We start from the raw sequence: 15,070 nt of genomic DNA on the forward strand, positions 1-15,070 counted from the left end.
GCTGCACAGTACTGTCTTTATCGACGGCGGTTATGATATCGTTTAGGAACTTGAGCGTGGCTGAGGTGCACCCATGACCAGCTCGGAAACCAGATTGCATAGTGGAGAAAGTATGGTGGAATTCAAAATGGTCGGTGATCTGTTTATTAACTTGGCTTTTGAAGATTTTAGAAAGGCAGGGCAGGATGGATATAGGTCTATAACAGTTTAGGTCTAAGGGGTCTCCCCCTTTGAAGAGGGGGATTGACCGCGGCAGCGTTCCAATCTTTGGAGATCTCAGACGATACGAAAGAGAAGTTGAATAGGCTAGTAATAGGGGTTGCAACAATTTCGGCAGATAATTTTAGAAAGAGAGGGTCCAGATTGTCTAGCCCAGCTGATTTGTAGGGATCCAGCTTTTGCAGCTCTTTTAGAACATCAGCTGCTTGGATTTGGGTGAAGGAGAAGTGTGGGGGGTTTGGGCAAGTTGCTGCATGGGGTGCTGAGGTGTTGGCCGGGATAGAGGTAGCCAGGTGGAAAGCATGGCCAGCCGTTGAAAAATGCTTATTGAAATGATCGATTATCATAGATTTATCGGTGGTGACAGTGTTTCCTATTCTCAGTGCAGTGGGCAGCTGGGAGGAGGTGCTCTTATTCTCATGGTGCCACTTGCTTGGTGGTGCCCCTTGCTTAGTGGTGTTGCAGACTCTGGGACTCTTTCAGAACAGGTGTATATATACTGAGACCATGTGACACTTAAATAAAGTCCACCTGTGTACAATCTAACTAATTATGTGACTTCTGAAGGTAATTGATTGCATCAGATCTTATTTAGGGGCTTCATAGCAAAAAGGGTGAATAATTTTTTGAAACAAGTTATTTTTTTAATTTCACTTCACCAATTTGGACTATTTTATGTAATTCCATTACATGAAATCCAAATAAAATGAATTTAAATTACATGTTGTAATGCAACAAAATTCTACAAACGCCAAGGGGGATGAATACTTTTGCAAGGCACTGTAAAGGTCCCACAGTTGACAGTGCATATCTGAGCAAAAACCAAGCCATGAGGTCGAAGGAATTGTCTGTAGAGCTCCGAGACAGGATTGTGTCGAAGCACAGAACTGTGGAAGGGTACCAAAACATTTCTGCAGCATTGAAGGTCCCCAAGAACACAGTGGCCTACATCATTCTTAACTGGAAGAAGTTTGGAACCACAAAGACTCTTCCTAGAGCTGGCCGCTCGGCCAAACTGGGCAATCGGGGGAGAATGGTCTTGGTCTGGGAGGTGACCAAGAACCCGATCGTTGCTCTGACAGAGCTCTAGAGTCCTTCTGTGGAGATGGTTGTCCTTCTGGAAGATTCTGCCATCTCTGCAGCACTCCACCAATCAGGCCTTTATGGTAGAGTGTCCAGACGGAACCCACTCCTCAGTAAAAAGCACATGACAGCCCGCTTGGAGTTTGCCAAAAAGCACCTAAAGACTCTCAGACCATGATAAACAAGATTCTCTGGTCTGATGAAACCAAGATTGAACTCTTTGGCCTGAATGCTAAGCGTCACATCTGGAGGAAACCTGGCACCATCCCTACGGTGAAGCATGGTGGTGGCAGCATTATGCTGTGGGGATGTTTTTTAGCGGCAGGGATTGGGAGACTAGTCAGGATCGAGGGAAAGATGAATGGAGAAAAGTACAGAGAGATCCTTGATGAAAACCTGCTTCAGAGCGCTCAGGACCTCAGACCGGAGTGAAGGTTCGCCTTCCAACAGGACAACGGCCCTAAGCACACAGCCAAGACAACGCAGGAGTGGCATCGGGGACAAGTCTTTGAATGTCCTTTAGTGGCCCAGCCAGAGCCCGGATTTGAACCCGATCAAACATCTCTGGAGACCTGAAAATAGCTGTGCAGCAACACTCCCCATCTAACATGACAGAGTTTGAGAGGATCTGCAGAGAAGAATGGGAGGAACTCCCCAAATACAGTTGTGCCAAGCTTGTAGCGTCATACCCAAGAAGACTCAAGGCTGTAATCGCTGCCAACGGTGCTTCAACAAAGTTGAATTAGCAAACATTTCTAAAAATCTGTTTTTGCTTTGTCATTATGGGGTATTGTGAGTCGATTGATGAGGGGAAAAAACTATTTAATCAATTTTAGAATAAGGCTGTAACTTAACAAAATGTGGAAAAAGTCTAGGGGTCTGAATACTTTTTGAAACCACTGTACTTCAGTCACACATTGCTCCCTGATAAAATCTTCTCTCTGTTCTCCTCATACTGGTGGATCATCTTCTGCAGGTCATCGTCTGCCGAAATTACCTGAAAATATAGAAATACAAATACACTGAGTATACCAAATATTATGAACACTTTCCTAATATTGAGTTGCACCCCTCCCCTTTTGCCCTCAGAACAGACTCAATTCGTCGGAGCATGGAGTCTTCAAAGTGTCGAAGGCATTCCACAGGGATGCTGGCCCATGTCGACTCCAATGCTTCCCACAATTGTGTCAAGTTGGCTGGATGTCCTTTGGGTGGTGGACCATTCTTGATACACACGGGAAACTGTTGAGCGTGAAAAAAACGGCATCGTTGCAGTTCTTGACACAAACCGGTGCAAACCTTGCACTTACTACCATACCCCGTTCAAAGGCACTTCAATGTTTTGTCCTGCCCAGTCACCCTCTGAACGGCACACATACACAATCCATCTCTCAATTCTCAAGGCTTAAAACTCCTTCTTGAACCGGTCTCCTCCCCTTCATCTACACTGACTGAAGTGGATTTACCAAGTGACATCAATAAGGGATCTTAGATTTCACCTGGTTTTGTATACTCAGTGTATATATATCATTAAAATGTTATGAAACTGCCTTTACAGATTATAGTAACGTGATACAAAAACAGAGCTGTGTTTAACAATCACTTACCTGCACGCCTGTCTTTCTATTGAACCATTGACTATTTCCCAACAATGAAAAACAAGGAATCCTTGACATAGATGACCAATACTCTGGTGCTTATCACAGGAGACACTAGAACGTATAAACAATGTTCCTCATTAATTGACCATTGTCCTCCAAACGCATGCCTGAAAATGATGGATCACTCACAAGGACTGGAGCAGGAACATTGAAGGACGTCTTCTTTATCAGCCAGTCTTCATACAGCTGATGGATTGCCTCTAAATATTCCTTTAAAAAAAAAAGCGAGAAAGATGGTAGGACGAGAGAGTAGGGCGAGAGACGAGTCTTAAAACTCCTCTGAAGTTAGACCAAGAACAGCACTGAGAGTTTGTCATTCTTCTACCCTCACCAAAGGAATGATCTTCTCCTCCTCCCTGCATCTCTCTTTCAGCCTCTCATGGCAGGTCTGTGGAGACGACTGGAGGTAAACTGAAACAGAGGAGGAACTAAGTGAACAAGGTTCTACCAAGGACCCAACAAGGACCCAACATCATCAGAATAAAGTAGAAAGTGTGTGTTTCTGCACAGCTTACCGATAAGATCCATAGGAATGGCAATGTTCTGAGTGATCCACTCAAACCACTCACTAAGAACAGCAAAGTCCACCTCGGGCATCTTCCCACTGCAGAGAGCAAAATTTTGTGAAGTACATCAAATGAACTAGATTGGGCACAAATGAAAACCAGCTATAAAGTGGTGTGAAATATACCATGTGCATTACCTTCTGTAAAGATTTTCCACAAAGATGTACTTGGCACTGTAGATGGACCTTTCCATCATTCTCATTGGGGCTGACTGGAATCAACAAACACAAAACAGACCATGTTAATTATGCAATGTAAAATACAAGTCGTTGTACTTGGTGAAAGAGAAATCTGTACTATTGATAGAACACATGCAACAGTAGTGAAACAGTAGGATATCAGTGCAACGTGTTCTGTGCAATGTTTTAGAGTACCTACTATTGTTGAGAGGTGTTGGTCCAGCATGGTTAGCTGAATATAGGTCTGTAGAGTGATGCCCCATCGAGTAGGGTCCTGGTACATTAACCCCTGCAGGTGGGGAGGAGATCTAACATCAGCATACAATATGTCATTTATCAAAATGAACCATCTTCTATAGAATGGTCACGTACCAGGGGGTTGTGCCCTCGAACATTCCTCCATTTGGAAACTGGCTCAGTCAGCACCTGAGAATTCAAAACTAGAATTGTGATTTAATTGTACCTTTTGTTTTACACACAGTGCAGCACAAGGATGAAAGGAAAATGAAGGAATGCAAAATGTTGAACAAGCATGTTGCATGTTTCTTTTTGTTGTTTACCTCAATGTTACTGGTTTTGCTGAAATACTCTAGGCATGTTGTCTTCCCACTAGCAATGTTCCCCTCTATACAGATCTAAAGAAAAAGAACAAGATACATGTGTGGGCTTCTCCCTCAGGTATATAGGCTTCAAAAGTCTTAGTATCAATTTCAAAGATTTTCAAGGATTTAAAATGACAGTGTACCAGTACATACCACTAACTTATTCTTCTCCCCACTCCGCACCAGCTTTCCTTGGGTAGAGTAAGACTGCATTGTGAGATAACCTGACTTCTTGGTTTCAGCTTAAATCAGTACCTATGGTAAAGCCAAACAGATAAGGATGTTAATATGGGTGATGTAAGCAGGGCGATAGCTTTCTGCCCTGGTTTGGTTAGAGCAAATTGATGAGCAAGTAGCCTCACAGAGTAGTGGTAGATAATAGCAGTGCTCATGGATGAGTCTGACAGGAATGGCCATGTCTAATTAGCATTTATTTTACATTTGCATCAAATTTAAATTCTTTACAGAATTTATTGGTGGTAGCTAAAGTGTGCTCAAAGTATAAGTGTATTGTTTCTAACATTTTCTGCCACATTATATTGTAAACTTGGCAATTCAAATTGTAACAGTATGAGTTAATATATTCTGTTGTTCTGATGCAACATTGTAACTCACATCATTTGTAACATGACATTGTAACATTAGTCTACAGGGTGTTTCATTGTACCACTCTGTACCGAAACAATGTTTCAGACCAGCGAATAAATAAACCTTGTGCAAGGGCACCTACTTGAGACGTGCTGTGTATTGTTGCTATGGCCTCTCGTCTGGCAGAGCTCACCGCGCGTATCACCAAATCTTTTGCAGCGAATAGCCACTAATCGCGTTGACGTGACAGCAGTGTGAGAATATAGTCGTGTAGCAGATCTCCACAAATTGTTAATACAAATAGATGTAAAGGAAATCTCGCATAATTATCTGAAACACACAGCGCTCGACCGTGAATTTCCGCTCCAGTTCCGTGTGTCAAATAACCTCTTCCTGGTTCATGATATGGAGACGTAGTTTTTTTCTATTGGTTGAAGCGCTTTATTTGTTCTGAGACCTGCATTCCCTCCACCAACTGCCATCACCATTGAGGGCAAAAAAAGATAAAAACTGATCCTCTTTCAGTGAGGGACTCGTGTATAGGTAACTACTGCTACCGTTATTTATGCCAGACTATCAGTACACCAATGATGAGGATCATTAAAATATATAGGGCTGCTCATAATGTTTTTACACCTCTATGTCTGTAGGCCTATATGAGAAAGTCAATCAAATATTTTCTGATTGTAATATTCTATACAGATTGATTGACATTTTCAGATCATGGTTAGTTTGTTTAGTGGCATGCAAGCAGTATGATAAGGCCTAGTATGTTTAGCAGTGATGGGTGTTGAAACACTGCAACGGACTGTAATTTCCTGCAACTGAAAGGAAATTGCTTGTTCAGGAAACACAGACTCTGAGCTGGTTCTTTTGAAACTTAACATGACAGGCGACTGTTCCAAAACAACCAGTAACATCCCTTCATTACCCATGGAGGTTGATACTGCTTTTCTCAGATCCTTGAGGGGTGTCCTTAAATTAGCAGAGATGGTGAGACATTTTTCATACTTTGATAAACCACTGGGTTTTTGGAAAGACTTATCACCACAGATAAAGCCATATACTATAAACTTGATAAAAACAGCAAGAATGTATTGCACAGTATTGTTACAGGATATTACAATTGCTTACTCTTACAGAGAGATTATATTGACATACATTATTTCCTAAATATGTTGTCTATGAGAAAGCAGAACTAGAAGTGAATGTCAGAGCTGTAGTTCCTGTGAACTGTACAAACGTTAAACCCTGTAGTTGATGATGACGTTAAACAAGATACTGCATGCCCTCTAGTGGACATTACATTTTATTCAACAAAAAACGACCATCATTTTCATAGCTTTTGGTGTGAAACAACCATTTCAATTTGTAGGATTAGACTATTCTTAAATATCTTTGAATGGAAACAATCAATTAGCATTTCCTATAATTTCCTAATTGACAATGCTCTCTGTTTCAGGGGACTATGTTTGTAGCGTTTGTGTGTTTTGCTCTAGTATCCAGGCCCAAATACATTGCAGCTACGTGCATGGAGTTTGTGATCACATTCTCCCTGCTTCTGCTGTACACACTGAAGTTGAACAAGAAGCTGACTCTGTTCTTCTGGCCTCTCGTTGTAAGGAACCTATTCAATTACAGTACAGTGTTTACTGTAGGTCTTTTACATTGATTAGCTGCTGTGAAAATGTCAGGCAGTCAAGCTTTCTGAGTTACTTCCATTGTCTTTTCTTCTTCAGGATTTGTTCAACTCACTGTTCGCAGCAGTCTTCATACTTATCCTGAGTCTGATAGCAGTGTCCACTTACACAGTGACAGGGACCCTGGGTGGAGGGGTGAGATAAAAACAAATGTATTCCTTGTTGACCTTCTAATTGGGGGCCTTATAGAACTGGGTTTCTGGGTGAAGCCTCATCTTACACACCATCCTGTCAATAATGAACTGCCCGAAGGCATTACAATCCTCATGAACATTTCCACTAACATGAATATATACTGTAATCCCACATTTGGCACCCAGTACAACTAATGAATGAACTATTACAAAAAATGTCAGCTATAATTCTATCTTGTAGCCTATATCTAATATTAACACTAAGTCTTGTATATTTTCCTTATCCAGATAGTGGGTTTCATAGCAACAGGCCTGTGGTGTGTGGATGGCTACATGCTTTTCAAGAGGGTCACATTCAATCAACCAAGAACAGCAGCAACTGGCACTGTGAAGTGAAGACACCACAATTGTCTCTTCACATGCTCACTCGCAGAGTTCCTCTGTCTGTCTGTGTTCTTTCGCCCATCTTAATCTTTTTTGTGCACCGGGGCCTCCCACTCCTCTTTCTACTCTGGTTAGAGCCAGTTTGCGCTGTTCTGTGAAGGGACTAGTACACATCTTCAGTTTCATGGCAATTTCTCGCATGGAATAGCCTTCATTTCTCAGAACAAGAATAGACTGACGAGTTTCAGAAGAAAGTTATTTGTTTCTGGCCATTTTGAGCCTGTAATCGAACCCACAAATGCTGATGCTCCAGATACTCAACTAGTCTAGAGAAGGCCAGTTATATTGCTTCTTTAATCAGGACAGCAGTTTTCAGCTGTGCTAACATAATTGCAAAAGGGTTTTCTAATGATCAATTAGCCTTTTAAAATGATAAACTAACACAACATGCCATTGGAACAGAGGAGTGATGGTTGCTGATAATGGGCCTCTGTACGTCTATGTAGATATTCCATAAAAAATCAGCCATTTCCAGCTACAATAGTCATTTAACAACATTAACAATGTCTACATTGTATTTATGATCAATTTGATGTTATTTTAATGGACAAAAAAATGTGCTTTTCTTTCAAAAACACTGTATTTCTGATCAATTTGATGTTATTTTAATGGACAAAAAAATGTGCTTTTCTTTCAAAAACAAGGACATTTCTATGTGACCCCAAACTTCTGAAAGGTAGTGTATGTGTAGGTTTAAAGGGGAAATCAGCAGTTGAAACAATAACAAAGCTTGACCCTGGCCCATTTTGGTAAAAACCTGAAGGATATAGGGCTGGAGAAATGTAACCACTCTCAAATTCATAGACAGAGCTATGTATGCAAGGACTGACCATCAATGATATCAACATTTTAGTTATAACCATGTTTCGAGGCTTTATAGTGTTTGTTTACACTTAATTTGTTTACAATTATTGGAGTAAAACAAGCTTATATTGTGGGTTCTGATGGGGTACGGCAGTAGAACTAAGCTCATTAGGCATTTATATATGAGTACATATATCATTCATTTCTAAATCCAAAAGTTGATGTATCAACTGCAGACTGCCCATTTGTTTGTATAGCCTAATCAATGCAACAACACAATTATCATGTATAAAAAATAAATACACCTTTGAAACCTAGGCCTGTATAATTTTTGAAACAATATCAGATTACATGCAGGCCGAGTCCATTTCTACTTTATTCTTAAGTAATGTTTATATTGCATTTTGAGCTGTTTATGACGTTCCCATCAAGTTGGACCATAGGCCTATAAAGTTAAAACAGATTATTTATAAAACTCGAGGGATACATCACAACAATTTTAACAAATACATTACAGTATTTTAGTTTTGACGCATGCACATAGCCCAGTCAACTAACATCTCTGGAATGCAGATCTGCGCCTTTGTGAACTACGTTTTCGCACTGTCATTATTTCCGTTTCCACTTCAAGAAGCAACACTCTTTTTCGGGGCTTTGCATTTTCCACTCTCAACTCTTCCAGGCGGCTGGATCTGTAACCATTACTGAAGTCAAACGTTATCTTTGAAATGGGGGACATCGAAGCTCCCGTTACGACTGGACCGCGCCAAAGTGTCCTTCAAACGATTCTCCCAATCGCAAAAGAATTCGCATCTTCACGGAAAGGACAACTTCTTATTGCAGAAGTGGTAACGTAGCATTTCAAAGAAGACATTAGTGTCTTTATTTCCATTGTTTCTTCCGAATACTTTTCTTCAACGCTGCCAAGACAAACAGATGCGTAGAAGTTTAGTTGGCGGGGGCGGGGTGCACTCGATTTAACGGGTTTGTGCTATTTAGAGTAACGCTTTTGAACGGTCAAAAGTAGGTTTTTGTTAGGATTAATTTATCCTATCCTAACCAACTCTTCAAACAGCTGTTTAGGTAAACTATATGGAAAACACATCCATTGAATTCTGCCCATTTCTATTGAGGTCAATGTGTCCATCACACTGTTCTCATTTCGGCAAGGGAGCATTTTGTTTTCGTCAAAGGCGCTAAAAAGGATTTATGAATTAGTTAGCCACATATTTTTTTTACTTTGGAAAAAGGTTTTAAGTTTACGACTGACTACCTTTTAATTCGGGTGAGAACTTTGATGTATACCAGTTAAACGAAAGACATAATGCATATGGATCATTTTGGAGACATGTAGCCTGTAAACTATCATTCATATTCATGTAGCCTAGTGTAGGCTAATTCATGTTTACACAAGCAGGCAATAGACCTTACATACAACTGTAATGTGTTCTATACTTCATGTGGTCAGTCTACTGTCGCAGTTCTGCTTTGTATTACTGGATAATAGGTTTTGACATGATGTGCAGTAGGCTATTGTAGGGACACATTTGCACATGCAATTAAACCAAAATGGTAATGGTAAAAATACATTTTAAAAGAGATAGTTTGCTAAAATTACAAATCGTTGCAAACAAATTAACTCCATTAATTCTTCAATGAGTATTGATTATTTCAAACCTCAGATATCAGGAAGTGAAACAAGAGAGTGTGTCTGCTTAGACATCTTCACTGTAAAAGGGGTCATCACCAAGGATTTGAACCGATTGAACACATATGTTATTATCATGGACTGTCATGTGAGATTCAGTTCCTGGATGTGCTGCATAAAACAATGATCAACCCTCTCAGTCTCTAATTAACTGACTCTGCTGGAGGGCATGTAGCTCAAAAGATATACTGTATAGAATAGAGGGCTTTATTAGAGGGCTCTGGCTGACTGGCCCTATAAGGTAAAGGAATCAGTCTCCAAGAACAATGCGGCCTCTTTACACACACTTAGAATATGATCCTCTCCCTTGTTTGTGCTAGAAACCACATGGGTGCTACTATGACTTTATAAAACTCACAATAAAATATGAAATATCCTGGTTTTAGTAGTGGCTCAAGACAGCTGGAAAACATATATGCATGGAGTTTTTCATGATCGTTAATAGCTGGAATGACAATAATGCTGCTTAAGTCCTTTAGTTTGTCGCTCGTAGCATCCAATTTACAAGAAATGTGTTGTGCCAGAATTCTCAGAAGCCAGTTTTAGATTCCAAGATTCCTAGAGAATGTACGTTGTTGCTTTACTATGCAGAAACATAGCAGTGGGTGTCTGAGATGAGAAACGTTAGCCATGTCAAGGTCAGACAAAATGTACGATAAGCAGTTCTGCTGTGCGTTATGAAGATATTCAACGTTATTATGAAACACATTCTAAGTGTAAGATAGATGAACAGTGTGCTCAGGGTTGTATCTATGAAAGCAGCAGTAGCAGTCTGTGTTGCATTTCGGGGAGTTCCCACCCCAAGGTGAGCCTTGTCTATGGTTTTGATGGCCCAGTGTAACAAATACAAGATGGCTCTGTGTAGATAACAGTGCCTGGGCTTGTCTCGTCCAATGATGTTGGCCGGAGGAATTCAGGACAAGGGGATGTAGGGAAACAAGCACTATCACCAGAAATGCTTTACAAAGTAAACACAAACTTGTGATTCGTGGAGAGACTGCATGCTGATATTAAAGACTTATGGGGATCTTTGAAATCACAAAGACAGTTGCTTCTTTCAGGATTTGTGCTCAACCAGACAAGCACGTTTCATGATTAGCCAAAGTGAACAATTACGTTGATACATTTGTGTATAAACAAGCATAAACTTTTGAACTCACGTACAGTATAGGCTTATAGTGTGTCTGTGAGTGTCTGTGTAGGCCTGTGTATATTATTTGTCATTCAACAGCTGCATCTCCTTACAGCTTGAGACAGGAAATGTAATAGCTTCGGGTCACTGCAACATTTCTTGAAAGGGAGATTTTGAACCAAAATAACTTTAGAATGCCTTTACTGCATTCTATTAGTCACTTTCTCTATCTCTCCCTCCCTCTGTCTTCTCCGTCAGGCTCTGTCCCTCATCGCGTTCATCTGTTTTGTGGCGTCCACGGCAGCAGCCTTTGTCACAGCACCCCTCATTGAGTTCCTGGCTGCCCTTTTCCTCCTTTTTGCCTATTCCACCAAATTCAATGAGCGATTTAAGGGATTCCACTTCCCCCTCATGGTGAGTATACACTGAGTGTACAGAACATGAAGAACACCTTACTAATATTGATTTGCACCCCCTTTTCCCTCAGAACAGCCTCAATTCGTTGGGGCATGGACTCTACAAGGTGTCGAAAGTGTTCCACAGGGATGCTGGCCCATGTTGACTCTGACGCTTCCCACAGTTGTGTCATGTTGGCTGGATATCCTTTGGGTGGTGGACCATTCTTGATACACACGGGAAACTGTTGAGCGTGGGGGGAAAAACATTTCTACCACCATACACCATTCAAAGGCACTTAAATATTGTCTTACCCATTCACCCTCTGAATGACACACATACACAATCCATGTCTCAATTGTCTCAAGACTTAAAAATATTTTTTTTACCTGTCTCCTCCCCTTCATTTAAACATTTTTTTTTACCTTAATTTAACTAGGCAAGTCAGTTAAGAACAAATTCTTATTTACAATGACATCTACCCCGACCAAACCTGGACGACCCTGGGCCAATTGTGTGCCGCCCTATGGGACTCCCAATCACGGCCGGATGTGATACAGCCTGGATTCAAACCAGGGACTGTAGTGACCCCTCTTACACTGAGATGCAGTGCCTTAGACCGCTGCGCCACTCGGGAGCCAGAGTGGATTGATTGAAGTGGATTTAATGAGTGACATCAATAAGGGATCATAGCTTTCACCTGGTCAGTCTATGTCATGGAAAGAGCAGGTGTTCATAATGTTTTGTACACTCAGTATATTTATAGTCCACTTGGGTACAGTAGGGATGGTAGCCACTGCTGACAATTGTAAAACACATTTTTCATTTGTATTATCTCTCTTTTAGGATTTTCTGCGCTGTGTCAGTGCGTCCATCATCTTTTTTATCATCTCCATAATATCGGTTTCCAAGTTCACAGACGGGGCCTCTAAAGCAGCAGGTGTAAGAAAAGCTCTTTGACACTATCAACACATCTCTCTTCAAGCCTATGCCATGATCAGAGTTGTATCTCCTCAGCATTTACAGCACAGGTGTCAAACTCATTCCACTGAGGGTTTGTGGGTTTCCGCTCCTCCCTTGTCCTTGATTGATGAATTTAGGTCACTAATTAGTAAGGAACTCCCCACACCTGGTTGTCTTAATTGAAAGGGGAAAAAAACAAAACCTGCAGACACTAGGCTTCCCATGGAATGACTGTGACAACCCTGATGTACAGTATACACATTGAACTCTGAAGTTAAGGTTGAACTCAGAAGTTGTGTCTGGTTACTTCGCTGCATTACTTCATTGTGTCTGGATACCATATTACAGCTAGCTTCTGTCAGACAATTCACCCCCTTCTGGATTTACTAGCTGTTTCACGTTGATATCAAAGGTTTTCTTTTCTTCCACCCCCTCCAGGTGTTTGGGTTCATTGCCACCATTGTTTTTGCTCTAGATTTTTACTTCATCTTTAATGACCTGGCTAATTTCCTCAAACAAGGAGGGGACTCAGGTGACGAGCCACCAAGAACCTCAGGTAAAGCGTTCTTTCAAATAATGTCTAGTATATAGTATGATGTGAATCTTCATTTTGTCCCCAATGCTACACACTGTAGCTGCTACAGTACCCCTCAGAAACATTCAGTCCTTTCCTGTTCTTCCCAGAAAACGGATACAGGAAATATAAAAATGAAAACTTAATGCTGACCCTCCATTCAGGGTTTTTGTTTCTGTCAGTTCTAATGAAATTTGTTTGGGCAGTTTAGGAAAACAAATGAACTTGCAGTTTGCTGATAGAAATCATAAGCCACATTGTGGACCACATGGCTCAAGTTTACTCAGCCAAGGGTCCCATAGGTCAGTGGGAGTGAATACTCATGGAGTGTGTTTGTGGAGTCAGCACATCGTCTGTGAAAATCTGTGCAGATTGTTGGCTTCGTTCTGAGTAGCTAATCTATTCAATAAGCAAAACATGGTAACATCTGAATTCTGATTTCTCATTTGCCATGGAACTGTATCTGAGCACAACCTAGTTGTTACTATGTTAATAACATTTATATTAACTCTTTAATCATCAATGTTGTATGTGTTTTTACCTATCATGATTAGCTTCCTCGATTATAGGGACTTTATATTAATCTCTAACTTTAATTCCTGATCATTGCATAAGGAGGTCAGAAACCACAGGCCTTCACTTCCCTCTATGAAAGGGATAGGCAGAGGGGAAGTGTCATACACAGACAGACAAAGACATGCATTGCTTATACCCTCACTGTAAAAGTGTTTTTTTCTGTGTTATAGAGTACAATGACTCAGACTCTGACTCAGACTGAAGAGGTTCTAGCCCAGGGACCATGTGTGTGTGTGTCGTCCACCATGCCTGGCAGGAAGACATCCATTCTGCAGATGTCAACGGCATCCTGAAGGATTCACATTTCATTTTAAACTGACGTGAAAACAGGTTTCCAATCTTAGTCTTTAGAGCTTTGGAATGTTGGCATATACAATGATCAATTACGGTTACAGTATTATTTTCCAAATGTTCTAAAATTGCCCAAACTCTGAAATACATTTCTGAAGCTGTGAATGAACTGTGGTATTTTTAGTGATGGCTATTGGTTTACAGTTGCTCAGCCTCCATAATACCAAGAGGAGCACGGGGAACAAAGGCAGATGACACTACATTTTTACATAATTGAAAAGATTGGCAGCTGGTTGGCTGGTTACACCATCTGTCCAATCATCGTACTTGCTTTGCTTGATTTTTCATTTTCTGGTGTCCTTTATTGAAAATGTTGCTGTATCTGATGTGATATCCTAGCATTAAAATCATTTTGTGACAGATCCATGTTCACTGAGCTGAGAAGACTGACTGTGCATGGCACTTAGCTACCGCCTAAATGGCCACTTCCTGTTTGAATTTGATTTGTCAGCAGAATGTTTGTCTCTTTTCTTCCAATTCCGAAAACTTTTAATCATGGAGAAGCACTAGGAGACTTTTGTGATTGTGTTTGAAATGTAAACTGCAAATGTGGTAGGACTGCATTCAATTATTGAAAATGGTACACCAAAATGTTTTCCTATTTAGAAGGGTTTTCTTACCAGGTGTGTACATCAAACATTTGCCAATTTACAGGTCATGTAAAGAAAATAAGAAAGAAATCAGTTGATTTTCAGCCATTTGTAAGCTTTAATTTGTTTCATAAAAAATGAAGACATGTTCATCAGTATTTCCAAACCCATTTATTTTGAGACAAGGTTGTCACCATAAACTATAGTTTTGTTAAATCTACAGAAAATTCTTTACATACAACAATACAGATTTTAATACTGCTTCCTAGAGTACAATAAATACTTGTATCAGTAAAGAAAAATCAAGGTCAAACTTGAAAAAGATAAGAGCAGTTAAGTCTTCACTTTAAGATAAGCCATTTCAGATGTTGAGTGGTTCAAAACCTTGACACAAGCCATAACCTCTGCACGAAGCACTGTTGGTAAAGTTGCTTTAAGGATGATACAAGAAACTGTAATATAAATACACCCAGCTCAAAATATTAGGTTATATTTACAGAGTGCTCTAGATTGTTAAGGACTTCACGAAGCATTAACTTGTATTGTTCCACTATAGTCACATCATTTCACTACTAGTTAAAGCAAGGATTACATATGCACTCACATGGCCTATTACTGTATGTTAGAGCATAATGTATTGCTAGATAAAGGAAATGGATCCACTACTGTGAAGTCAAGGCATAATATACGACTTAAAACAATCAACCCAGTCCTGAATAGAGAGACAAACACACACATTTGATTGTCTATTCTTCACACAGTTATTACGGTCAATTCATTCAAATTATATCTGCAATTTG

At 40.3% G+C, this 15,070-nt stretch overlaps 3 protein-coding genes across 3 annotated transcripts; 2 read left to right on the forward strand and 1 right to left on the reverse strand.

The window, feature by feature from the left end:
• Positions 1–2,100: 2,100 nt before the first annotated feature.
• Positions 2,101–5,266, reverse strand: LOC120025127 (thymidine kinase 2, mitochondrial-like). Its single transcript, XM_038969567.1, has 10 exons — positions 5,041–5,266; positions 4,464–4,565; positions 4,269–4,343; positions 4,081–4,134; positions 3,908–3,997; positions 3,667–3,740; positions 3,479–3,567; positions 3,295–3,374; positions 3,093–3,173; positions 2,101–2,299 (listed from the first exon to the last, which is right to left on the reverse strand). Exons 2-10 carry the CDS (start codon positions 4,521–4,523, stop codon positions 2,213–2,215), a joined length of 690 nt encoding a protein of 229 aa, XP_038825495.1. The 5' UTR covers positions 4,524–4,565; positions 5,041–5,266; the 3' UTR covers positions 2,101–2,212.
• Positions 5,267–5,457: 191 nt separating this feature from the next.
• LOC120024871 (chemokine-like factor) lies at positions 5,458–7,380 on the forward strand. The gene is made up of 4 exons (XM_038969204.1): positions 5,458–5,891; positions 6,361–6,516; positions 6,638–6,733; positions 7,021–7,380. Exons 1-4 carry the CDS (start codon positions 5,784–5,786, stop codon positions 7,126–7,128), a joined length of 468 nt encoding a protein of 155 aa, XP_038825132.1. The 5' UTR covers positions 5,458–5,783; the 3' UTR covers positions 7,129–7,380.
• A 1,230-nt stretch (positions 7,381–8,610) lies between these two features.
• LOC120024870 (CKLF-like MARVEL transmembrane domain-containing protein 3) lies at positions 8,611–14,042 on the forward strand. Its single transcript, XM_038969203.1, has 5 exons — positions 8,611–8,828; positions 11,079–11,234; positions 12,063–12,158; positions 12,618–12,735; positions 13,500–14,042. Exons 1-5 carry the CDS (start codon positions 8,709–8,711, stop codon positions 13,529–13,531), a joined length of 522 nt encoding a protein of 173 aa, XP_038825131.1. The 5' UTR covers positions 8,611–8,708; the 3' UTR covers positions 13,532–14,042.
• The last annotated feature ends 1,028 nt before the right edge of the window (positions 14,043–15,070 follow it).

This window comes from Salvelinus namaycush, chromosome 30 (genome assembly GCF_016432855.1).
Source record: "Salvelinus namaycush isolate Seneca chromosome 30, SaNama_1.0, whole genome shotgun sequence".
In the NCBI taxonomy this organism is placed as follows: domain Eukaryota; kingdom Metazoa; phylum Chordata; class Actinopteri; order Salmoniformes; family Salmonidae; genus Salvelinus; species Salvelinus namaycush.

Excerpts from the sequence above, each read along its gene's own strand:
- LOC120025127 (XM_038969567.1), bottom strand. The coding sequence starts at position 4,523 with ATGCAGTCTTACTCTACCCAAGGAAAGCTGGTGCGGAGTGGGGAGAAG. Across the intron at positions 3,568-3,666 it reads GTGGAAAATCTTTACAGAAG|TGGGAAGATGCCCGAGGTGG; the intron begins GTAATGCACATG and ends TGCTCTCTGCAG. Across the intron at positions 3,375-3,478 it reads CATTCCTATGGATCTTATCG|TTTACCTCCAGTCGTCTCCA; the intron begins GTAAGCTGTGCA and ends CCTCTGTTTCAG.
- LOC120024871 (XM_038969204.1), top strand. The coding sequence starts at position 5,784 with ATGACAGGCGACTGTTCCAAAACAACCAGTAACATCCCTTCATTACCC. Across the intron at positions 5,892-6,360 it reads TCCTTAAATTAGCAGAGATG|GGGACTATGTTTGTAGCGTT; the intron begins GTGAGACATTTT and ends TCTCTGTTTCAG. Across the intron at positions 6,517-6,637 it reads TGTTCTTCTGGCCTCTCGTT|GATTTGTTCAACTCACTGTT; the intron begins GTAAGGAACCTA and ends TTTCTTCTTCAG.
- LOC120024870 (XM_038969203.1), top strand. The coding sequence starts at position 8,709 with ATGGGGGACATCGAAGCTCCCGTTACGACTGGACCGCGCCAAAGTGTC. Across the intron at positions 8,829-11,078 it reads AACTTCTTATTGCAGAAGTG|GCTCTGTCCCTCATCGCGTT; the intron begins GTAACGTAGCAT and ends CTTCTCCGTCAG. Across the intron at positions 12,159-12,617 it reads GGGCCTCTAAAGCAGCAGGT|GTGTTTGGGTTCATTGCCAC; the intron begins GTAAGAAAAGCT and ends CACCCCCTCCAG.